Source organism: Sphaeramia orbicularis, chromosome 21 (genome assembly GCF_902148855.1).
Source record: "Sphaeramia orbicularis chromosome 21, fSphaOr1.1, whole genome shotgun sequence".
NCBI lineage: Eukaryota > Metazoa > Chordata > Actinopteri > Kurtiformes > Apogonidae > Sphaeramia > Sphaeramia orbicularis.
This window is the reverse complement of record NC_043977.1, coordinates 4,738,214-4,764,627: the sequence shown is the minus strand read 5'-3', so window position 1 is coordinate 4,764,627 and position 26,414 is coordinate 4,738,214. Positions and strand designations below refer to the sequence as shown.

The following is a 26,414-nucleotide window of genomic DNA, read 5'->3' as shown; positions in this document are numbered from 1 at the left end:
TTTGTAGCAAACTGCTTCTTTTGTGGAGGAGAAACTGATGAAGTGTTCATCTGTAGGACTATCAGTGGAAACACCAGAGAACTAAACACAGAGGGTTTGTGTTTCTGAACAAACTGTGGAGGTTCTACTGTGAGTTTCAGTCCAACACCAGGGAAAGATGCTGCTTCACTTGATGCCTTCGCTGTAAAACCGGAAACTGTCGAATTTTCAAAATATTACGAGTGTAATCTCATAAAAGTACGACTTTATTCTCGTTAAATAATGACTTTATTCTCATTAATCAACGACTTTAGTCTCATTAATTAACGGCTTTATTCTCGTTAAATAATGACTTTTTTAAAACTACGACTTTATTGTCGTTAAATAATGACTTTATTCTCGTGGTGACAAGCAGTTTTTTTCTTATGTGGCCCTAATACGCCGTTGTAAATTTTACCTGGGATTCCGGACACTCCGAGTATGTTGTGATGATAGATAAAGTTATGTTACTTCTTTGTTTTATTACTATATGTATGATGTCTTTTAATTTTAAAAGTTAAGACTATATTCCTTCAAGTAAACCAAACTTTTTTTTGCCTTGTACACGCTTCGGTGATGATATTCACGATTTACGAGCTGACCCGGAACGCATCATTAAAGTTTTCCCCTTGTCCCGTGTCGGCTTCTCCACTCCACGCGACAGAACAATATCCCCCTCCTGTGTCTTAATTCTACATAGCAACGACTTGTTAAATTTCTCTTTAGAAATACCTACTGTGAGTTATTTAACACCAGAGAGTGTTTTAACACAGTTTTTGGCGCCCGGGAACAGGTTTTTTGTTAGCTCCGAAATATTTTTTTAATTCATGTACCGCTAGCTGTAGAAAATAACTTTAACGTAGGCGTAGGGGTGTTTGTAAGAAGAGGTAGAATTATTTTTTACTTCTGTGTGCAACAGGCAGGAAATAAATGTATCCACATGACACGATTCGGTTTATTTTTATCAAATGCGACATTATTTTGTGTCTGTTTTTATTTTTCTTTAGCTTTTTTTTACAGTTTGTGAAGTGCGCCCACCCCACACAAGTGTAATGACCCAAATATATTATCGCTTCTGCGCATGCGCCCTCGTCACTGGCACTGTCTATTTCCTCTTCCCTGGAACTGCGTGTACTGAAGTCCACAGGCGATCACTAGTTTCACGGATTGTTTTTGCTACAATAAAAGATTTCGGTAAGTTCGCGTTGTTTTATTGTTCTCGTGAAACTACCAGCTGTTCGCTAACGTGTTCAATTCAAGCGTGAAGTGCTGAAAAGATAGCTACAAACTGCTGTCGACGCTAGTTTAAAGCTACACAGGTGGGTCTGTTGGTTTAACGAAGGTACATGTCACATTTTGTTCCGTTTTGTTAAATCTACTGTTACAAATAATTTGGACTAATCTAGCTAACCATCGTAGTTAGTGTAGTTCGTTAAGATAATATACTAACCACACACACATTATTAAATTTAATGTTATAGCTCATACGTACAACTGTTAAAAACACTATTACTAGGATGTAGTTAGCTTAAATGGCCTCTTTTGTTGTTAAAGTATGACGTTTACTTTTATAACACTGCTTATTTTAATGCCCACTTTATTAACTCCAAACACCTGTTTATAAAGCAGACTTTAGTAGAACATGCTGTGTTATTTAAAGTGTTATTTTTAATTGTCGTGTATTAACATTAGCATAACAGCTAGCACAAACATCATCATTACTATCATGCCGGATTGATAAGCTAATGATACCTTTGTTTTTCTTTTAATTAGAGAGTTTTTTATGAGTAATCAAAAGCAGCAGAAGCCAACGCTAACGGGACAGCGTTTCAAAACTCGGAAAAGAGGTGAGAGGTTTTAAGACTTGGCCTGTTCTTGCATAGTACACTTGAGGTTACTCTGTTTACATCGTTTTTAACAGCTGATTATGTGTCCATCTGTTACAGAAGGGGTACATTTACAGTTGCTTTTACACACAGGAATCAGTAATGACTGGGTCTGAGTGTCTTGCATGTCTATTCAGACAGACTTTTAACAGTAATATGCGGTAGAGTTAAATGTAGGCATTAGAGTAAATCTGTTTGACTTAAAGGATGAACCTGGACTATATCTATTAAAAAGTAGAATTGAAAAGGGACCATCCATCACACTTAAAGTTAGACCTGATTTAATTTAATGACTGAGAAGTTGAAAATACATGTTCTACCATTTTTAAATAGAAATTAAGGACATGTAATGATGGTTAACGTCATTTAAAATGTTTTCAGGATGGATTAAGTGATTCAACAAACAGCAAAACGTTAAACAGTCCACTTAAAGTACTGTGTAATTTTATTGTACTAAAACTTTGTTTGTAAATGTACATGAACTGTACTGCAGTTTCGTTTGCCACTGCCCCATACATCGTCAGCCTGATTTGACTAAATTACCCTGAACTTTGGGTGTGATGGAAACCACAAAGCCCACAGATTACCAGGAACTTTTTTACTCAGATAAGAAAGTTCCTGGTAATAAAAGTTCCTGGTATTTTGGTGGAAAAAGGCCTGTTGTTCTGTCTCTCCTACAGATGAAAAGGAGAGGTTTGATCCTACTCAGTTTCAGGAGAGCATTGTACAAGGTCTGAACCAAACTGGCCCTGATTTGGAAGCTGTCGCCAAGTTTCTTGATGCCTCTGGGGCCAAACTTGACTATAGACGCTATGCTGAGACCTTATTCGACATCCTGGTGGCTGGTGGAATGCTGGGTAAGTGGAGGGTTTTTTTAAACAAATTTTTCAAGTAGTTTTGAATTAGGGCCATTTTTAGAGTGGCAATCTGTATGGTTATGGTTAGATCAGTCCAATTTATAGTGGGGCACCATGCTCATCCAGGGAAAACATATTTTAAAGTTGCATCTGGATTTCATGAAACTTCTGCAGTTGTCAACAGTGTGATGTGAGACCCATATTTAAAATGTGTTTCTCAGCCCCAGGTGGGACCTTGTCAGATGACGTGACCTGCACTGAGTTCTGTCTCTTCAAAGCACAAGAGGACATGGAGACAATGCAGGCATATGCACAGGTGAATAGAATTTATTTTGTCTTGTCTGCAAGTTAAAAATCTATTTATTCTGCAGCCAAGAAAAGGCTTGCATTGAGATGGCAGCCACCTCATAATTTATCACAGCAACAATGGATCAATTATTTTCTAGATATAGTTATGATGGGAAGGTCAGTGGCCCGGATGCATGCAGCCAGTCCAAAAACCCTCAGTCTGTGGGGTGGTGTTTACATTATGGTTAAAGAAAGAGTGCAACAGAATTGTCTGTGACTATCCTGATTATATCTGTATATATATGTAAAAAATATTCATTTTTATCTATATATGTGCATTTGTTTTTATTAGTGGGTTTTGCATTTTGAAATCCAGGTTGGGTTGGTATAGGGGTTCTTGGGGGGGGGGGGGGGGGGTACTTTGTGTGTCACAAAATCTTGTATCATAAAATGTGAATTTCTCTCTTCTTTTTTTTGTATTGTACTTTTGGAGATGCACAATGAAAATAAATTTTTAAAAAAATCTGTTTATTGAGTTGTTACAAAAAAATAACAGCTCATCTCTGTGTCTTTTAGGTGTTTCACAAGCTAATCAGACGTTACAAATATTTGGAGAAGGGGTTTGAGGAGGAAATTAAAAAGGTATGTTTGTATTTGTGCTTCAAAACTTTACACAGAGGAAAAACTCCAGGTTTGGTCTGGATATGACTATTTAATGCAACTTACAGTTGATAAAAGGATACGTTCTGTGCTCAGCCTGCAGTAATGTGTCTATGTGATTGGGTTTTGCAGCTGCTGCTGTTTCTTAAGGGCTTCACAGAGTCTGAGCGCAACAAGCTGGCCATGTTAACAGGAATTCTACTGGCCAACGGCAGTATTTCTTCATCCATTCTTGGCAGCCTCTTCAATGAGAACCTGGTCAAAGAAGGTGCCTATTTTTGCATTTTATAAATGTGCATAGTTATGGTGTTATATACTGTAAGTAGAATTGGAAATATATCAAATTAGTATGATTATTTGAGTTTTGGCTTTCTGAAACTTGTCAAAAGTCGCAAAATTTAGATAAGTGCTTCTTTCTGTGACTTTTCTTGCAGAACATAATCAGAATGCAGTCTTTTTCTGTGTGTTGTAAAATATAAATTTTTGATTGTTTCTCTGTTCATTGCCTGACAGTAGTGCATCATTTCACTTAAACATATTTTATTTTACAACAAGAACACAGAATAACAACCTGGCAAGCACTGAATTGTGTTACTGTCGTTTACAGATATTGCACATATATGGTGCAAATGTTTAGAAAGGAAATTTGTTTTTGATTCATGGTTTTTGTTTGGCTCTTGTAACAGGAAAAAAAAAAGATTAAAATTGTGACGGAGACAAAATAATTTCTCCCAGCCCCAGGTAGAATTGGTTAGAGTGATTAATCCTCAGTGAGGGGAGAATCATCTCACTGCAATGAATCTAAATCTTGTTTTTTAATATTGTCAATAGTTTTTACCAGAGCTTTGTTTTTCCCCCAATGTTCTGGATGATTTACGACTTTAATCGATTGTTTTCTGGCGGCATGAACTGAAGACAAAACTTAACTTTATTAAAACTATGACATATGACTGGAATAACACATTCACAATTCACATATTACAAAAAGAAAATGGGTGGCTTTTTGTTTTTAGTTTGAAAGGTGTCCAGAAAAGTAAACTTAACATTGCAATTCAGACACTTTTCATAAAGAAACATCTAAATTAACTGAATAAACTTGCATATAGTGTCCAGCCCTAGTTTTTACATAGTTTCATATTCGGTGTCCCTCTTAATATCCTTTTCAAAGTGTGTCTTTATAAAATGTTCTTGATCATCTTCTAACATTTATCTTGTCAACCCCAATGGGAACTCTAGCAGATTTACTTAACCCAGATACACCCTTGAGATCGCTAGACCTTTATATAGTACCTTTTTTTTTTTTTTTTTTTTTTTTTTAAAAAGTCATAAATACACAGAACTCCTTTCAACCGACCTAGAAAACCACCCACAAAAAGTCACCAAAGAGGGTGATTCAAAGAGAGTCAAATGCACTTGAACACATCATAACGGCTGATGATGATGTTGACTAATGTGTAGAGCTGCACAATATATCGTTTGAGCATCGTCATCGCAATGTACGTGCGCGCAAGTTACATCTCAGGTCCTGCAATGTAGGAGGCAATTGAACTCAACGTGTTGTCATCTAATTTCAACCTGGGTACCTGACACACACTGGGCGCAGCGGTCCACCAATCGCAATCGTCCTTAATCACTTAGCTGAAGCAGACCACGCCCCCTGCACATGGAGTGAGTCGCTGGTAACAGCAATGAAAAGTGAGCAACGAACAAGAGAAAATCACTAAAAAAAACCGAAGACATAGATAGATAGATAGATAGATAGATAGATAGATAGATAGATAGATAGATAGATAGATAGATAGATAGATTGATTTACTTTATTAATCCCCAAGGAGAAATTCAAAATACAAAATGTGGTCACTGCTCTACAAACACAGTCATACCACATCAACAATAAATAAATAAATAAATGCAGAGTGTAAGTAGCTAAGAATAAGTTAGATTAAAAAGAAAGCAAAATTAAAAGACAAAATGAACAGAATAGATTGAAAGGAACGGAATGGAACAGAATAGAAAATAACAGAATGGAATGGAACAGAATGGAATGGAACAGAATGAAATAGAATAGAATAGAACGGAATAGAATGAAATGGAATAGAACAGAATGGAATGGAATGGAACAGAACAGAATAGATTGAAAGGAACGGAATAGAACAGAATAGAAAATAACAGAATGGAATGGAACAGAATGAGATAGAATAGAATAGAACGGAATAGAATGGAATGGAATAGAATAGAACAGAATGGAATGGAATGGAACAGAACAGAATAGATTGAAAGGAACGGAATAGAACAGAATAGAAAATAACAGAATGGAATGGAACAGAATGAAATAGAATAGAACTGAACAGAATAGAACTGAACGGAATAGAATAGAATAGAATAAAACAGAATAGAATAGAGTAGAATAGAACAGAACGGAATGGAATGGAATGGAATAGATGGAACAGAATAGAACAGAATAGAACAGAACAGAATAGATTGAAAGGAACAGAATAGAACAGAATAGAAAATAACAGAATGGAATGGAACAGAATGGAATAGAACTGAACAGAATAGAACTGAACAGAATAGAATAGAATAAAACAGAATAGAATGGAATAGAATAGAGTAGAATAGAACAGAATGGAATGGAATAGACGGAACAGATTGGAACAGAACAGAATAGATTGAAAGGAACAGAATAGAAAATAACAGAATGAAATAGAAGAGAAGAGAAGAGAAGAGAAGAGAAGAGAAGAGAAGAGAAGAGAAGTGTTCCTGAGCTTCCACCTCCTATACACCCCCACCCAGCTACTCCTCCCACCTCCCCTCCCACTTAAAGTTATACAGTCTTATCGCTCGACTTATTGACTTGGTGCCGAAAAGAAAAGCAACATCAGTTAACTGGAATTATTTCAGCTACAAGAAGGATGAAACTGAAACACGTGTTCTATGTCGACAGTATCTTAATGCACCTCTTGCCCCAACGAGAGGAAACGCAGTTAATTAGTTTGACCATTTACGTTGGCACCACACGGCTATTACATCCTCCTGAGTAGTTTTTCATATCGCAGGGTTAAAAAATATCGCAATGTCAGTTTTTTTCCAATGTCATGCAGCCCTACTAACGTGTGACTGTTCTACTTTGGTGGGGTTGAAAACATTTTAATCGTCTACATTACAACCAGGAAACTGTTTGTTATTGCTCTGGAAAACTCTCTTACCATTAAATCTCAGAGATCAAATGGTTCATTATTGTGGGATTGCGCTGCTGTTTGATTTTGAAACACTGACCTGTGGCATTCTCTTGTATTTCCTTTAAATGTCAACATGCACACACCACTGTACACGTTCCCTGTTTTAATATTCACATGATGACACTAAATTATGTTGACTTATAGATACTTTGAGGCATTATTCCAGTTGGAACCTGCCTAATCACTTCCTGCAGAGCCGTGTTTACTAGCGTATTACTCACACCTCGCTTTATCCTGGCAGGTCTGTTCCCCACAGCTGACTCATATTTTTCTGCATTTGTTCAGGTGTTTCGGCGTGCTTTGCAGTAAAACTCTTCAAATCTTGGCTTTCCGAAAAGGACATCAACTCGGTGGCTGCCAGTCTCCGAAAGGTTGGCATGGACAACAGGCTCATGGTAAATGCAGAATCAGGCTCCTGTCAAAGGAAGCACACTTTAGTACAATAGATGACATTGTTGACTTGGCGACTTTCTCAGGTTATAAAGTTTGTTAAATGAAAGTGAAACGTGGCACGTAAACATTGAACAGAGTTGCGCGGTATCATGGGATTTAGCGCTGAGAACGGGGTTGGCCTGAACTGGCTGGCCCTGCCTCATTATTTGACTGTGACTTTTCCAGGAGCTGTTCCCTGCCAACAAGCGCAGTTGCGAACACTTCTCCAAGTACTTCACAGACGCGGGGCTCAAGGAGATTTCGGACTTTGCTCGAAACCAGCAGTCTATAGGTGCCCGCAAGGAGCTGCAGAAAGAGCTTCAGGAGCAGATGTTACGCGGAGATCCCCTCCGAGATGTAAGCCCACTTCATCTGAACACCTCTTACTTTAACTCACTCACTTTTTTTTTCTCTCTCTCTCTCTCAAGTGTAGCGCATACCAACACTTCTTTCTTAACCTCCACCTCTTCTGTCTTGAGGAACTAGATCCCCTCGTACACCAGATGAATTCACAAGAGATTTCAACGTCACACACCAATTTTCACTGAGATTTGACAAGAGCACTTTGAGATTCTATCGAAAAGTGCTTTATAAATGCAATTTTATTATTATTATTATTATTATTATTATTATTATTATTATGAGGCCGAGGTCATAAAACTCGATCTGGGTCATTATTATTAATTTTTATTTTGAGGCTGAGGTCATAAAACTCGATCTGGGTCATTAGTAGTAGTAGTAGTATTTGTATTATTAGTAGTAGTAGCAGTATTTTTTGTATTATTATTATTATCATTATTATTATTATTATGAGACCGAGGTCATAAAACTCGATTTGGGTCATCATCATCCTTATTATTATTATTATTATTATTATTATTATTATTATTATTATTATTATTATTATGAAGCTGAGGTCATAAAACTCGATCTCCGTTTTCTTAACTTAACCTCCAACAAATTCACCCGCTTAACATTATCACAAGTTTTTAGTTTTGACTCATGAAACAGTCACGTATACGCTGGCGGCAGCCAATAGGAGGGTTGCTTCTTTATCAGACGGCTAATGTTATAAATTAAATTCCTGGCGCAGATGTTTGATTTAACCCTGAGAAGGGATTTTATTGTTGTGCAGTAGTAATCCACAGGTAGTCAGTTACTAACAGACTTAAGTGTTTGCTCTATTTTGCTTCATTTTGTTCTTGTACCTCAGTGGCTTCAACGTTTTTTTTGTCTCCTGACCCCATTTTAACATCACAAATTTCTGGCGAACCCAAACATTCAAAATGGAGACTTTTTTTTGTTGTTGCTAAAATCAATTTGTTTTTGATCGTGTAACAGTTTGCTATACTATGTTTCAAATAAAGGTTAATGTTAGAGGACATTTAGTCTATACAATGTATATTATTGGGGATGGAGGCAGTAAATCCAGGTGTAGATTACTGCACAAAGGAAGCATTTAATTTTCCTTGGTCAGAATATGTACAGTCAGTCCAGCTTGGATTTACAAGGCTGACAATTAATACTGAACAAACAAGAACACAAACTATGAATTATGAAAGAGCTGCAGCATCTGAAACTGACCACAATGAACATTTGACAGATAAACAGAACCACGGTGCTTCAGTTTCAGACTCAAAGTTTGTTTGCTGTGGATTGAGATTGTCTCTGTCAATTTACCATAGATTTTTTATTAGGAAGTTGTTTTTGTTTGTTTTGGGTTTTTTTTTATCAGTTAATAGAAATTTCAGGCGACCCCATTTGAATTCCAGGCAACCCTGACCCCAAGGTTGAAAAACACTGTTCTGCCTCTTTGCAGTAGTTGTAACACCACCTACAGATAGGACTGTTGGTCATAGACTGCACATACCTCATTACATCTTCTGGATTTTCTGCTTTGCAAATTTGGATTGAAGAGCCCAAACTTCAAATGAATATGGATTAAACTGAACTGCATCCATTAATCTCAAATCTGATGATCACATTTCTAGTTATGTGGAGATTAAGGTTAATCTCACTCAAAAAACAAACACGCGTCACAAGGAATCTGGCCCTAGTGGCGCTGCTGTCGCTGCATTTAGCCCGTCACTATCTGAACATGCAGGAACACACCACACACTGCAGACGAGGAGCAGTGGGGGGTTAAGTGCCTTGCTCAAGGGCAACAATTTGTCTGCCAGTCCCAGGACCTGAACTAAAGACCTTGTAAAAAAAAAAAAAAAAAAAAAGATAATGGGCTTGTCTTTTTCATGATTAGTAGAGTAATAGTAGCAGTACATTACATATTACTTCGCAGCAGAGACATTGTAACACTACATGCAAACATAATAGTAATAATAACAACAATAATAATGCAAAAATGACTCCAGTGCCAACTTTGAAGCTGTCATGTGGCAGAGAGTATTCATTCATTCATTCAAGCTTTATTAATGACACAAAAACTAGGTCTATAGGATAAGGTCAAAACATACACAACTAGAAGCACTCGGAGAGCGCAGACCTCCGCCAAGGCTGATCAGTGGCCCCCCCCCCGTGGGCCCCCCCACCCCCGATCACCACCAAAATTTAATCATTTCTTCCTTATCCCATTTCCAACAAACCCTGAAAATTTCATCCAAATCTGTCCATAACTTTTTGAGTTATGTTGCACACTAACGGACAGACAAACAAACAAACAAACAGGCAAACAAACAAACAAACAAACCCTGGCAAAAACATAACCTCCTTGGTGGAGGTAATAAAAAAAAATACCATAAATCCATATGTTACATACACGTAAAGGCTGGATCGGCAGTGAAACCACATTTTAGATGTAAACCTTACAGAACTAATCTTGGGACAGACCAGCGCTAGTACAGTTGAGTTAGATCATTTTGTAACTCTGCACATGAATGAATAAATAAAATTCTGTATAGCAGCCACACAGCATCAAACACCGCAATTATTTTCTCAGTCTTTTAAAATGGACGTAAATTCTCCCAAAGTCAAAACTTCTGACAGTTTCAGGTCTTTGGTGAATTGTTCCAGAAAGGAGGGGCAGTGTTTTGAAACTTTATTTTACCTTTCACTGTGCTCTGACTCTGAACCACCATTAGTAGAATGTTCTGAGAGCACAGACCATATTGTTTTTAGCTTTTCATACCTGTAAAAGGCTTTATTGTCATTGTGTATGCAATACAGTTAGGAGTGTTACTCCAGTTAGTGCTACAATATGTATAAAAAAAAAACAATGAATATAAAATTACAAAAAGTAAATTCACTAGATGCGCAGAACATAGAGACTAAATAGGGTTTATAAACTGCCAGTGACCTAGAATAGATGTCATTGCACTTTGAGAAAGGTAGGTCAAAGTTAAAATTTTTTGTGCTTTATTTTTTTGGGGTTGTTTTTTTTTTAAATCTTCCCATTTACAGGGCGGGGTTTATTGTGCCTGGCACCACATGTTTATACTTATTCTATTTTTGCATCTTTTTTAAAATACTATACTGTTTCTCACTGAACAAGGTGAGAAACAGTATAGTATTGTTGTATTTAAAAAAAGATGTAAAAATAGAATAAGTATAAACAAGTGGTGCTAGACACAACAAACCCCACCCCTCACAGATTATAAGTAAAGGAGCAGATTAAAAAAAAAAAAAAAAAATCACAAAAAATGTGAACTTTGACCTACCTTTCCCAAAGTGTAATGACATCTATTCTGGGTCACTGGCAATTTATAAACCCAATTTGGTATGAATTCAACCGGTAGTTTTTCTGCTAAAGTGTTAAAACAAACAAACCCGAACCAAAAACAATACCCCTTGCCTCCCCTTTGGGGGGCAGGGTAATAAGTAAGTGAGTAAGCAAACTTTATTTATATAGCACTTTTCACAGATAAAATCACAAAGTGCTTTACAGTTTAGAATAAAATGCAGTGTAAAGAATAAACTATTGCAGAATATAAAGTGTAAATGTCAGTCTATTTATAGTAGCAGCAGTAGTTCAATACAGTGTGGGTTATGAGGTGAGGAGGTGCAAAATCGAACCAAACAGCAGCAGATATGACAGATGGAAGAAAATAGAATTTAAAATAAAAATGGAACTGAAGGGAGAATAAAATATGAATAGACAGAATATTTCCATTATTAACAGTGTGCATACTTATGGGTATTAGCGAAGTCTATAAAAAAGTGCATTGTTATCATAAGAACAGAGGATTATTGCACAAGATAACTGTAAAAGGTAAAGACTGTAGATATGAAATGGAAGTATTTCTAAATAAATGCAGAGTGTACGTCTGCAGGTGTAATTAATGACCCTGGAAGATTCAAAGTCTTTGCAAAATCTTCCAGTCCGTGACTAAGTGACGCTTTGTCTTTAAGTGTGAGTCTGTTCGAAGTCTCCCGGCGTATGATGGGCATTAACCCAAACGTATCGTCTGCCCCCACAAGCCTCAGTATTCTGTTCAGGTTGTCATAGCTCACACTTCTGCAGGGTTTTGATAAGCATAACATATGCCTGCTGCGGTTCGCCTGATTTTCTCCAGTAATGCGTGTTCCTTTTCCGGGTTCGGCCCTTTCCAGATTATTGCCTACGCTCGAGAAGAAATCAAGAAGAACAACATCTCCGAGCAGACGATGATCGGACTAATCTGGTCCAGCGTGATGAGCTCCGTGGAGTGGAACAAGAAGGAGGAGCTGGTCACGGAGCAAGCCATCAAGCATTTAAAGGTGACCGGCTGGCCTCTTCCGCGGATACTCTGAGATCTAAAGACGTGTGTGGACGTGGCTGTAAATCACACCTGGAAATATGTAGTAAAATCTAGGCAGCTGCAGGCTTTGAACTTAGCAAAGATAATCGATTTACAAACCCCGAGCCATTTCCCCCGCAAAGTTAGACGCAATATAAGAAAATCTAAAACGATGTCTATTCTGCAACACTCAGAAACCTTCAAACTCTGTGCAACTCAGACCTGTGAATCTAACTTTAATATCCCCTCTTATGCACTTTCAGCAATACAGCCCTTTGTTGAAAGCTTTTACTTCACAAGGACTCTCTGAACTTACACTTCTGCTGAAAATCCAGGAATATTGTTACGACAACATCCACTTCATGAAGGCCTTTCAGAAAATCGTTGTACTGCTCTACAAAGGTAAGTTATGTGTCCATAGGGCTCCTTTTTTTTTTTTCTCCTCCCTGTCTACACATTTGTGAAACCACAGAGCCATGAGAGACTAATGCCAGATGGCCGGAGATTATAGCCAAAAGTTTGTCTTGATTGATGTTGTCAACCTGCTTGGCGACACTAGTTTTTCAAGCACCTGCTGATACATCTGTGCTTTTGGCATAATATTGATATTTTCCTCTTTTTTTTCCTTTTTCCTCTTTCTATCTTCCTGTTCTCTACTTAGCGGACGTCTTGAGTGAAGAGGCGATTCTCAAGTGGTACAACGAAGCTCATCTAGCCAAAGGAAAGAGCGTTTTCCTTGAACAGATGAAGAAGTTTGTTGAATGGCTGAAGAATGCAGAAGAAGGTAACCTCGCCCCGCTGTTTGGCATCGAAGGGCAGTAGACCAGATAAAAGTGTGCATACTTATGCCCCTCGCTTTCTGTCTTATATCTGCATCCACTATATGGACAAAAGTATGTGGACATGTTGAATTCAGGTGCTTCTTTTCTAACAGGGGTCTGGGATACAAAACAAACTAATGTCAGGATATAGTTTTACGTTATGGGATAAATAGCATTGATTAGTTTGGTTTAACCGTTAGGGCTCTGAGCCTATTTTGGCCATTTTTCAGTACTATTGATTTTGCCTTTATATGCTATACAAAGAAATGTTTACTAGAGCCATGTTTGGGATCTTTTTTTTTTTTTCAGCACAACTTCATCTATCTCATCTGTCTATTATTTTTTCACTTTAACCCACTACATCAACACAAAAGGACCAAAAATATTTATTTTATTTTATTTATTTATTTTATTTATTTAATAGGGACAGTGCATATTAATGAACATCTACAACAATTGCAGCTGTAAATATGCCAGATTGTAGCCGCAGTGCTAATTTCCATCTGTAGTCCCTCAGCAGGTGACAAGAAAGACAGTTGACAAAAAGGCAAAATATAGTAAAAGACATCATAAAAAGACAGTAGACAGAAATGCAAAACATCCTAAAAACACACAGAACAACACAGTGAGGATGATCTACTGATGGTCACAGGCTTGGTTTTCCTTCATCCAATGACTAATGTCCGGATATAATTTTATGTTATGGGAATATAAAATCCAAATTGAAAAATGTACATAATTTATTGCATAAATAACACAAAGATGCTAAACAAACCTTTTCAAAGGCTTTAAAAGTGAATATTGGCTCCAAATATTAGGGATATAAAATTACAATTGGAATAAATTAATACTTGTTATGGAAATGTTCAACTGATAACCCACACACAAAGAGGAGGAGAGAAAGTTACAGTTAAAATAAATAAATGCATTTATTGAGAAGTCAGTCACAGAGAAACTCTGTAAGTGAAGTCTGCCTAAACAAGAGAAAACTAAAGATTATATAGAACCAAATCCAACCCCCTCAAACTATGATGTCATTCCTTACGTACATCGTACCACCCCATACTACTCCTTCTCTGCTCCGTGAAGAGGTCATGATGACCTCTCCACTCTAACCTTGCTTGGATCCAATCTGGAGTGCAGGCGCCATTCTCTATCTACACATTCAGACATTTAGGTGTTTGGGTTTTAACTCAAGGCAAGAACTCCGTTCCTGGGTTGGGGGTGTTACAGAGTGGTAAACATCACACATAATGAATAATGACTCAGCATTAAAAGAAGATGTACTAACAGTATAAAATATAAAGAGTATAAAATATAAAAAGTAAATTTTTCCACCACATTTCCTCCCTTTTGATTATTCAACCGAATCAATCATGCAAAAACATAAAATTTACGTACGAGTATCAATAAATGATTATAAATGATTATCAACCCAAAGACAACCTAATTAAGCCATATTTCTCCAGATATTCTCCAGATAAATTATATGTAGCCAAATTTCCAGACTTTGTGTCTTTTTTCTTTTTAGATCAGGTTTGACATTGGAGGACAAATAGCAAAATACTATGAAAAAAAATACTATAAACATCCACCCATGATCTATCTGCTTTTGGACATCAGAACAGTAATTTCCAGCTTCACAATTTTTGTTCATTTGACAGGATTACACGTTGCTTTCTTCATACACCATCAAATCATCATCAAGATCATCTAAGTCATCAAAATCATAATTATCATCATCATCATCAATCACTTCATGCTATACCATACTAAAAGTACCAATCACACTGCTAATCATTGAACGTATTATTGGAATGATGCAACAGGATAATCCGAGGAGTAATACAAACACACCAAAAATCACAGCAATAATTTTCATCAACATTGCCTTCCATCCCCCAGACAGCAGCCAGCCCCAAAAATCCCAGCCTGTTGTAGTGTATGCAGTGTTTTCCTCATGTAGGACTTGTCTAGGGTGATCAAACTGATTGTGGAAACATCAGGTACATAGGTACAACACTGGTCGCCAATAAGATGACAGACACCTCCCTTTTCAGCCAATAGGAGATCTAAAGCTGCCCTATTCTGTAATGCGACAGTGCGGAGAGCTTTCATCTCACTGGTCATTAAACCCCTGTTCAACAGACGCAGTGAGATTCTCTAGCTCCACAGAAAGTTCTTCTATGTACCAAGCTAAACAATCAGGGCCGTACATGGGAATAATACTGATTACAAACTTATGGCCACCTGAAATCTGATCCCGTTTTACACGGGTGTGAGGCGGTGACATAACTGGGCTGATGGTCAATTTGGAGGTAGCTGGAACCAAATAAGAGAGGTGACATGTACCTGCCCATCATGCTGGGAAATACAAATAAGAGTGTTGACCACACGTCCACACCATATCTGTAGGACAGCCATACCCATAATCAGAAGGAGTTAGAGCTACGGTGGCATTATATGACATTAAAAATAAAATAAAATAAAATAAAATAAAAATATGAGGTCTTAGCATCATAATGTGTCAGTGGGGATGGTGTACCTAGTAATGCCGTGAGATTGTAAAGGACTATAACTGGAGAAAAGTAAATTTATCAGCCCTTTTTTCGCATGCTACCTTGAGAGTAATGTTACACCCAGATGTGTGTCCCAAATTATAACGTGTGTGTTCTGTGACTGGGGAATGGAAGCAAAACTGTGGAGTGAAAAAAAGATTAGACAGATCTCTGAGCCGAAAACCAACATTTTTCTGTACCATAGTAATATTAGTGTCTCTAGAGAAATTTCTTGGATTCCTGAAGGAAGGTCACGTTGGGTCTCAACCCCAGCCAGGGGTACGCCGTGACAGACGGCCACTGTCCATTTTATCATTGTCAATAGTGTGTGATTGATCGAGAGAGGATAAGGAGCGAACAGAGTATCTTCATGTGAGCTGTGTGGCATCAAACTACACACATAGCATGACTGATTAGTGACACGTCGTGTCAGATCACGTGTCACTCGCCACCATGTGTTATCGCTAGTCGTGGTGATCAATGAGGTGGAGGTCACGTCCGTGACGTCCCCGAAGCTCCTATGACCCTAGCTGTCCTCCGACAGACCAGGGCGCAAACAGGAATGTGATGCGGTGGTGAAGGATCAGATACCTGATAGAATGTGTCCATGTACCACATGTACAGGCACAGGAGGGTGATGCAGATGACAGCTGACCCTTTGATCACCTCCATCGTCGTCGAATCAGTGTATGTGTGGGGCAGGGGGTCTTCAGTCACTCGCCAGTGACCAGGCAAAGGATAAGTGTATATGAGACGTCACTGGGGTCGTTACCACCGCTAGGTTTCAACCAGTGAGTCTTGTGAGTGTAGGTGCGTGATACAGCTGTGTCCAGCTCCGGTGTCCAGTCGTCCAGTCTACGCTGTCGATCGATGCTCCGGCCCGTCCTCGGCTGCAGCAGTTGGCGGTTCTCCCAGAAACCGCTTACAGTGGATCGCATGGATCCACATGGCACGTTCAGCAACCTTGACCACTGTGTGCGTCGTCAGGAGCACCTGGAAAGGGCCTCGCCACCTGCGCTGTTTCCAGTGCTTTCGTCTGAAGTCCCGAACCAGGATCCAATCCCCCGGCTGCAGCGGATGAAGCAGCCCCTCTGCAGGAACCGGTAGTGCTGATTTCACCAGTACCTGTACTTGAGATAGTTCAGAGGAGAGTTTCCTACACTAAGACAACATGTCATGCTCCAACAATGATGTCAACCCGGTTGGTTGGGGGCCTGGAGACCTGTATATGGGGTCTCCCAAACATAATCTCAAAAGGACTCAGCCCACTTCGACTCCTACGTCTCATTCTCATTTGCATGAGAACCAGAGGTAGGGCCTTGACCCAGTTAAGGCCTGTTTCCTCACAACATTTAGCCAGTTTTGATTTTAGGGAGCTATTTTCCCTTTCAATAGCCCCCCCTGATTGTGGATGGTATGCACAGTGTGTTTTGAGGTCAAAACCTAGTATTTCCCCTAACTCAGTTAGTGCTGTGTTCACAAAGTGGGACCCATCGTCTAATGAGATCCTCTTTGGGATCCCCCAACAAAACAAAACAAAATTTCAGTTACCAAAGCTTTAGCCACTGCAGAGCTGTCTGCATGCTTTGCAGGAAAACATTTATCTAACATTCCTCCCTTAGACACATGATCTACGCCATGTGTCAGCTTAGCAAACCAGGGGAAGAAATGTTTGGGCCGACAAGGTCGTCCATCAGCTGCCTCAAGTGAAACAAAAGACACAAGCCTGTGAAGGACAACAAAGGAGAAGGTCATCAACATACTGTAAAGGAGCAACACCTGGTGGGAGGTCAAGGTGGGACAGCGAGTTGGCCAAAATCGAATTGTAAATGGTTGGGGCCTCGCAATACCCCTGAGACATGCGCGTCCATGTGTACATTTTGTTTCTGAACTGAAACGCGAACCAATATTGGCCATCTGCATGCACGGGAACAGATGTGAACGCGTTCGAAAGGTCAATGACAGAAAAGTGAGATGCAGACGGCGGAATTTGTGATAAAATCGTGTGTGGATTTGGGACCGTGGGTATGCGTGGAACCACGGCTTTGTTTACCGCCTGTAGGTCTTGAATAAACCTCCATGTGTCTGGGTCAGGAGGGTTCGCACTTTTTTCCACAGGAAAAATTGGGGTCCTGACCGGTGAATCAGGACATGGAACTATAATTCCCACATTCAAATAAGCTTAGAACTCGGACTGTTTTTGACATGGCCTGTAATCAGATCGCGGGGTAATGATGACCAGTGGGCAGTTTCGGACGAGACCCACATCATGTGGACCAGTAGCCCAGACACCAGGTGGGATATCAGCCAGTTCGGGTGGCACGGAGACGGGTGAGAGGCCTGTGGGAGATGTAGACATACAGGTGAGCGCTTCATCATTTAACAACTGTACAGTTTTCTGACAGTGAAACACTGATATCATGCTCTGTCTGTATACCCCCAGTCGGGGAGCGAACATGATGGCCGGGTCAGAGGTGGGACACAAATCTGACACCTGCAAGGCCTTTTCCACAAACGGGCCCACGTCTTTCCAATCTGCATGGCATGGTTTGGAAAGAGCAACATGCGTGGTGCAGCACCAAGCCTGTAAAAAGAATGTTGATTATCAGTCAGTGACACAGACAATGCCCAAAAAAATATGAATCCCAAAACATGTAACCAGTTGTGAGCTTATCAGACTGTGTGAAAAAACTTTTCCTCATATGTGGGGTCAGGGCCTCCAGGACTGAAATGAGAAGCACACTATAAATCATTTGGGGGTGAGACATAAGCGCCAGGCTGAAGTCTGCTGTCACTTAGCTCGACCCATTTTTCTGTAATTTGGGGGGAACAGACTTTCCAGTGGTATACAGAATCTGGTAACCCAGCAGCATACCTAACCATTGTGTGTGCGTACACACAATGTGAGTGGAGATCTGTGCCTGCGACTGTGTTTTGTTGAGTTATCGTTAACCCCTCTGGACCCGATTCAAGTTTTACCCCCAATTTGCACATCAAATCCCGCCCACACAAATTAATGGGACAGACGGGTGCGAGTAAAAAAAAGAATGTTAGAAAGTACATTCTTGTGAAACACATGTCAACGGAACAGTAAAGCTCTCTCTGTCCTGTTTACCACCAGCCGACACAGAAATAATAGTTTTTCCACTCAACTTTAGTGTAGGTGTTAAGTCTACATGTCTGATCACAGAGTATGTAGCTCCACTATCTACTAAAAACAATAACTTAAACCTGCTTATAGTAAGATCAACCACAGGGAGCTTCTGATAGGAGTCAGTACACAGCTGAGCGTGTGTGTGTGTGTGTGTGTGTGTGTGTGTGTGTGTGTCACCTCCTCCTCCCTTGGGCAGTGCAGCAGAAGCTGTAGTGGGTGTGGAATCCGTGTCTGGAGACCCGCCCTCCAGGGCCGCGAGCCAATCCCCTGCCCCGTTCCCTCCACGTGGCTGTCTCCGCCCCGCCTTCTCTGTGGGCAGTCCCTTTTCCCATGTCCTGGTTGGCCACAGAGGTGGCCCACCCCTCCACATGTCGGACCACCCCTTTCCGGGTGTAGGTGGGCCTCCAGTGTTCTCCGGTCCCCGCCCACGCTGTTCCCCGGGGGGGGGGGTCGGGCGGACCAGTCCGGAGTGTCTGATGAAAGTGACCCCTGCCCTGCGTCTGGAATCTTCCACTGTCTCATCAGGCCTGTTTCAGGTTTGTCCATGCAGACAGACAGCCTCAGGTGGGAAAAACGTCCGGCAGAGGTTAGGGGTCATCTGTGCAGCCAGAAGCCGCCTGAGTTCGGACCCAGTGGGTCTGTGTTCAGTGCAGAAAGTCCCTCGGATGGATCAGGTAGATGTTTCAGTGAATGTCCATGCCCTGAACACCACAACAGGACCGGCTGGTCCGCTGACTTCCACCATGGGCATTTGTGCAGCTGTGCCAGAAGTCAGTCCTCCCCCCTGCCTGCAGCATCAGCAGTGGGGGTGGAGTCGGGTTGTGTGGAGTCTGGCTCCGGTGGTGGAGAAGGCCGGGGGTCAGCAGACCTGGGGGGCCTGCTGGGGCCCGTTGACGTTTGGCCGGTTCTGGAATTACGGCTGAGTGTTCCGGGAGGGGGGGCGGGTTCTCGCGGCGTCTTTGTGGGCAGGCGTCCAGACCCGGACACCAACTTCGCTGCCTGCACAGAAACACAAGGGGGGGGGCCTATGGTATATGGTAAAGTGGCGGAGCTCAAGCTCCTTGACAATCGAAAATATAACTGTTTCATCTGTATAATCTGTTTTATATCTGTTTTTATAACCAGCAGCATAATTTACCAGATCTTACAGACGTAGCACAGACGTCGCACAAAAATACAAGGGAAGTATAAAGTTATGAATGAAAAGAAGTGGTTTAAATATTCTAACAAATTAGGCATAAAGGGAAAAAAACACAGCTAGATGGTGTCATCTACGGTTACACATGCCTCAGTTTGTTTTTGCTTCATTCACCACATCTCAAAACATTTGTTACAAGTTTCCTATTGTTTAAATTCCCTGACCTTGTTTTTTTTCTCTCTCTTTGCCTCCCTTTAACTCATTCAGTTTTTGCACACCCAAAGTTGGCATTTTAGAAAAAATACCCATGTTTACCCAATAATCAGCACATTCAAGCACAATTTCCCCATATTTTCTTTTTACCCATGGGTTTTGGAATAGGGGCCTCTCTGTCCACACCCCCGTCACTGTGCCCCGGCCGGTTTCCCATTTTTACACTTAGAACGTCTTCTAAGTGGTTTTTGTTCCTTGGCGAACAAAATACTAAAAAACCCTGATTTTTCTTTTCAGTTGTCAGCGAAAAAATCATCTAAAACGCTTTCAAGTTTGTTATAAACTTTACTCTACTGTATTTACATACAGTAGCAACCTTATACGATTTTTCTTTTTGGTTGAAGGCAGGCGAAAAAATCTCCCAAAAACGCCTGTACTCTATTGCATTTGCATACACTAGCAACCTTATACGATTTTCTTTTTGGTTGAAGGCGAAAAAATCTCACAAAAACGCCTGTACTCTATTGTATTTGCATACACTAGCAACCTTATACGATTTTCTTTTTGGTTGAAGGCAAAAAAATCTCACAAAAACGCCTGTACTCTATTGTATTTGCATACAATGGCAACCCGACTCAGGTCTATATATATGTATATATATATATATATATATATATATATACTTATTCTTATTTTTTTATTTATTATTATTTTTTTTTTTATTTTTTTATTTTATTTTATTCTCTCTTTTTTTTAATATATATATAAACCCGAATCGCACGCCACTATTGTTTCAGTGACGTACCCAGTGACGTGAGTTTGGAACACAGAGAGTAAAAGGCCCAACACCCCAAACTGTAACTTTCTCACCGTGTGTGGCGTTGAACTCAGTTCTGATTCCAGTGGTGAGACGGGCGGGGCTCGGGGCCGGTCCCCCGTCTGCGGTGTCGTTTTACCACGGGGCTACAGCCGCTTTTTGGCCCGTAGGATGATCAGTCCACCAACCTCCGTTCCCCGCTCGACAGCACACATGGAACCCTGCCGACAACGCCAATTTGTTATGGAAATGTTCAACTGATAACCCACACACAAAGAGGAGGAGAGAAAGTTACAGTTAAAATAAATAAATGCATTTATTGAGAAGTCAGTCACAGAGAAACTCTGTAAGTGAAGTCTGCCTAAACAAGAGAAAACTAAAGATTATATAGAACCAAATCCAACCCCCTCAAACTATGATGTCATTCCTTACGTACATCGTACCACCCCATACTACTCCTTCTCTGCTCCGTGAAGAGGTCATGATGACCTCTCCACTCTAACCTTGCTTGGATCCAATCTGGAGTGCAGGCGCCATTCTCTATCTACACATTCAGACATTTAGGTGTTTGGGTTTTAACTCAAGGCAAGAACTCCGTTCCTGGGTTGGGGGTGTTACAGAGTGGTAAACATCACACATAATGAATAATGACTCAGCATTAAAAGAAGATGTACTAACAGTATAAAATATAAAGAGTATAAAATATAAAAAGTAAATTTTTCCACCACATACTATACTTAAATACTTGACATAGAAGCATATTTTTCCATAGGTGTTTTGTCTGCCAACAACAAGGCTAACCCCACTGTAACGCCCCAAAACTAACCAATGCAATGATATTAATCCCATAATATAAAACTACATTCTGACAGCCATTATTGTTTTGTATCCCAGACCCCTGTTACAAAAGAAACACAGACTTTTGTCCATATACACTTGTGGAAAAAATTACTAGACCATCAGAAGTCATCAAAAATAAATGGTTATGCAATCCAGTCCTAACTCCTGTGTGTATCATGTGACTAAAACAGACAGAAAAGAAAACATGGAATGTCTAAAAGCAGTTTTTGTCGGTACAGTGTCATAGGTATTGGTGGAAGAACTGAAGTGATTTTTTTTTTTTTTAATTCAAGAAAGGAAAAACAATATATGATGCATATTAGATACAGTGTCTTGAATTGTTTTTCTTAGTTTAACCAACTGAATCCCCTCCCTCCCACCATTCCCACATACATACATAGAAACTACCACTAAACATGGAACAAAACAAAAAAAATAAACTAAATAAATAAGGAGGGGGGGCAATATAAATCATGATATGGGTAAAGAACCAAAGTGATTTTGGTTATCATCAAGAAAACCATGTTGAATGGATAGATATCGGCTCTGAAATTAAACTACTATGCGCTATTTTTATTGTTATCATTATATTTGTCCAAACAAATGGACCTTTAGTTGGACCAGGCATTAAAATGAACAAGAAACTGAAGAAAACAAGGGGTGGTCTCAGAATTGTTCCCACGACTGTAGTAACAGTTGCATTTGTACACGTTTGCGCATCCTGTTGATTCCTTCTTCTCCTTTCAGAATCCGAGTCGGAGGAAGAGGAGGCAGACTGAGGACCTGTAGCCGACTGTCATTTCAATTTAGTCCTTTTCACATTAACATAGCACCAAAATGCAGTACAAGGGTTTGTTACAGAGGCCTGTCAGATTCCTTTTTCCTTTCTACTCTACCTCCTCATGTCTAGTTCTACTTGTAAGGGCTTTACTATTGATTTTATTCTAGATATGTGTTTTTTTTTTCCTCTTTGAATCGATACTTGTACTCTTCTTTGTACTCCTTCAGGAGCTGGACACTGTGCCACATTTAGCTTCATAGATTGAAACCCCTTTCATGTATCAGAGAGGGCTTTTTTTTTTTTTTTCTCAGAGATTGTTCTCCTTAATTTCTGTTCCCACAATTATTGTATTTAGTCGCACAAATGTTGTTTACCAGAGTTCTTTCTGGGTGGCACTGATTTCTTAGTCCTCTGAACGACAAACCTGCTTTTGTATCCTTGGTTTTATGTGAAATTACAGGTTTTCTTTTCTTTTCCTTTCTTTTTTTTTCTTTTTAATTGCTCCCTCCATTTATAACGGTGCCATGTCAATAATGGCAGTGTCATATACCGAAAATTATTCAAGTTTAACACAACCATACTAGCAATGCTGGTTTTTATTTTCTTTACCATGCAATTTGGATTTTTAATAAATGAAAATGAATGGTTTCCAAACGGTTGCCTGTTTGTTACTTGGTACATATTGTGTCTAGACCAGGGCTGTCAAACTCATTTTAGTTCTGGTTCCACATTCAGTCCTATATGATCTCAGGTGGGCCAGACCAGTAAAGTAAGAACAGTGAAAAAAGTAAAATTACATTGTGAAAATGTTCACGTTTACAAAATTTCCTTAAAAATTTGTTCTAACTAGTGCTGTCAAACGATTAAAACTTCATATCAAATTAATCACAGGGTTGCAGTGGATTAATTTTGATTAGTCACAATTAAATATTCGGGGTTTTTTCCCTTTTATTATTCAATATTCATTTTTAATCTATATTAATCTCATTTCTTTCTGCATCAAACACTCAAGGAAGAGGGAAATATATATGCACTAATTGTATTTATTAAACACATTCAACAGTTTCAACTCAACAGCTGTATCCAACTGTTTCATCTTGTTTTTCTTGTCCTCATATTTCCATCCAGAAGGCCAACGTGCTGTTTATGCTCTTCCATCTTCATGGGTCGGTTCTGCTGCCTGACGCGAGCGGATCAACAGACCATTTGTTCATGTGCGTTAACACTAACTCTACTTGGACAAACTGACCCAAATGTGTTGCCAGAGACCGAGTCAGACTCATTCTGCACTGCAGATGGGTTAACCGCTTAAAAAAATTTTAATCCGATTAATCATGATGATGGATTAATCCATGTTAACGCATTAATTTTGACAGCCCTAGTTTTAACAAACAATGTGAAATGTCTTGAGAAAAATAAGTGCAATTAAAAATATTCTGCCTCAGTTTATCATTTCCACATGTTCATTAGAACTTACAGATCACAGTGGATCTACAAACACACAGAATGTTTAGTAACAGGTAGAGATAATTCAATAAAGAGCTTCCTTTTTGCTTTACATCCAGAAGGTCGCGGGTTCCAGTCCACCACCAGCTGAAGGGGTGGGACCTTTCTATGTGGAGTTTCCATGTTCTCCCCGTGTCTGCGTAGGTTCTCTCTGATCCCCGTGACCCTAAAGCGGGTTCACAAAATGAAGGTTTTATCAGGTGTTGTGTGCCGTACCAATTTATTTCAAATGTCAAACATTAATTTAAGATATCTACATCATACTGAATGTACAAATGTGTTTGAAACTTCCTATGTCACAGTGTGTTTATGTTCTTAAGGCCTGTATTTTATTTGAAATTTTCAATATTTTAATGTTTATTTTCTGTATTTAGTGGTAGTGATAGTGAAGTTTCATTTGGAGCACATAGGATCATCAGATAACACAGAACCATACAACATCAGTCAGTCTCTTCTGGGTCATGCCCATGTAAACTAGGAAATCTGAAATCTACAATGAAAAACCTTGGCCTAAATTAAATTGACAGAATACTAACCAACAAACAGTAATTAGATCATAGCGCTTTATTGTTATTTTATTTTTTTTATATTTATTTAATTCAAGAAAGGAAAAACAATATAAAATGCATTTTAGATACAGTGTCTTGAATTCTTTTTCTTAGTTTAACCCTCTGGTATCCGGGTGTGCCTTTTAAGCACACTTTACACTTGGTTTTAAAAAACTTCATATTTTTCACAATTTAAATAAGGTTAGAATTCAAAAGTTGTTCATTTTTGCATGATCTTTTAAATTCTGTCCACCAACTAAAATGTGCACATTGTAAACAAAAGAAAATGACCAGACTAGCATCTGTCTGCCAAGTGTGCCTAAAACGCACTCGTTCTTCCATTTGATCTGTATGATTAGGGCTGACCTTAATTTACAAAAATAAAATCAAATTAGAGCAGAAAAATAAATCAATATATAATATTTAATAGTTTGATTTATAGGTGTGCATTTTTTGCACACTTGGTGACAGATGCAAGTATTTTTGAACATTTGACTTAGCACCAAAAATAATAATGCAAATTAACCAATGTTGGAGTTAATCATTGACGTATGTCAGGATGAAAAAAAATCAAATAATACATGATTCACTTTTTATGCAGTGTATCGAAAATAAATAATTTTTTGTGTTTTTTACAGCCAAAAAAATGGTTTGTTTACATCACAAACACGGCATTTAAAGGGTTAAAAAAAATGTGACAATTATTGAATAGTTGGTATTTTATTTACGGCTCAAGTTGATGAAATAGGAAAAAAGTGTAAAAGAATTAAAAACAAAGTGTATGAAAATTTTTTTGACATAATTCCACAAGTGTGTCAGAAAGGCACTCGGTGCTTCGTAAGGGCCCTGCTGGACGGGATACCAGAGGGTTAACTAACCGAATCCCCACCCACCCTTCCCACGTACATACAAACGACCACTAAACATGAAGTAAAACAAAACAGAGTAGCTCTTTATTCAATTATTTAATTTTGGAATGTTTTTGTCCTGTCTTCAGTGTAATTTCTCCATTCCACATTCATCCCAGGGGCCGGACTGGACCATCTGACAGGCCGGTTTTGACCCATGGGCGTATGTTTGGCACCTATGGTTTAGACTATTGTAAGGTACTGTCTTTTATTGTGTTACCTGTTGTCATTTCAACTGTGAAGTCTAGAATTTTTATTGTTACGGGAAAAAAATGACTGTATAGTGGTTGTGACTTGCCATCATTGATCCAGAGTTGTCGTCTTGTTTCAGACTTCGCTTCCATCAGTGAAACCAAGGTTTTTCTACTTGTAGATTCAACAGTCTGAATCAAGAGGACGTTACTTCTATTCTAGGTTGGACAATGGGAGCCTCACAACCACTACACACATCCACTGCTTTCCTTTGATAATAAAAGTCCTAGACTGCACTTCAGGAATTATTTTCTTATTTTTTATTTTATTGGTTTATTTAATAGGGACCGTGCACATTTATGAACATCGCTGTATTAAAATACACCCATGTAAATATGCCAGAATTAGAAAAATAACAAGGGGTGTAAGAAAATATCGGTTCTGCAATATATTGCAATATTTCATTTCACAATACTGTATCGATATTAAAAAGTACTGCATCCATATTTTTAGGTATTTATTCCAATGCAGATATTGTGGAAGTTCATTTTTGTTTTTCTTTTTTGTTTATATTTTATTTATTATTATTTAACACTCTTTTATTAAATAATGTTAGTTCCTTTGTTGGGATTGAACTAAAATACTGTTGTGATGTTAGTTCTGAACTAATAGAATATGAACATTTGAATAGGATCTGAAACTGTAATGTCTGTAAAATATAATTTAAGTTTGAACACAGGAACATTTTGTGATATAGCATTAGATCCTGTTGTGATCAAATAAAAATGTGTAATTCAATTCTTCTGGAAAATATTAATAAAAAAAAAG

At 39.0% G+C, this 26,414-nt stretch overlaps 1 protein-coding gene and 1 long non-coding RNA gene across 3 annotated transcripts; both read left to right on the top strand.

Moving 5' to 3' along the window:
• The first annotated feature begins 1,055 nt into the window (after positions 1–1,055).
• LOC115412739 (basic leucine zipper and W2 domain-containing protein 1-A-like) lies at positions 1,056–23,086 on the top strand. 2 transcript variants are annotated; one of them, XM_030125382.1, is made up of 12 exons: positions 1,056–1,212; positions 1,794–1,865; positions 2,585–2,761; positions 2,983–3,077; positions 3,626–3,691; positions 3,842–3,977; positions 7,234–7,343; positions 7,567–7,737; positions 11,944–12,090; positions 12,374–12,512; positions 12,772–12,894; positions 22,399–23,086. In XM_030125382.1, exons 1-12 carry the CDS (start codon positions 1,071–1,073, stop codon positions 22,428–22,430), a joined length of 1,410 nt encoding a protein of 469 aa, XP_029981242.1. In that variant the 5' UTR covers positions 1,056–1,070; the 3' UTR covers positions 22,431–23,086. The 2 variants fall into 2 exon arrangements, with proteins under 2 accessions (XP_029981242.1, XP_029981243.1); XM_030125383.1 differs by lacking the exon at positions 1,056–1,212 and adding an exon at positions 1,223–1,337 and having other exon boundaries at positions 1,792–1,865.
• A 761-nt stretch (positions 23,087–23,847) lies between these two features.
• LOC115412743 (uncharacterized) lies at positions 23,848–26,005 on the top strand. Its single transcript, XR_003934380.1, has 3 exons — positions 23,848–24,078; positions 25,484–25,592; positions 25,726–26,005. It is a non-coding gene; the product is annotated as an uncharacterized LOC115412743 (long non-coding RNA).
• The last annotated feature ends 409 nt before the right edge of the window (positions 26,006–26,414 follow it).

Excerpts from the sequence above, each read along its gene's own strand:
- LOC115412739 (XM_030125382.1), top strand. The coding sequence starts at position 1,071 with ATGACCCAAATATATTATCGCTTCTGCGCATGCGCCCTCGTCACTGGC. Across the intron at positions 3,692-3,841 it reads TTGAGGAGGAAATTAAAAAG|CTGCTGCTGTTTCTTAAGGG; the intron begins GTATGTTTGTAT and ends TGGGTTTTGCAG. Across the intron at positions 12,513-12,771 it reads CGTTGTACTGCTCTACAAAG|CGGACGTCTTGAGTGAAGAG; the intron begins GTAAGTTATGTG and ends TTCTCTACTTAG.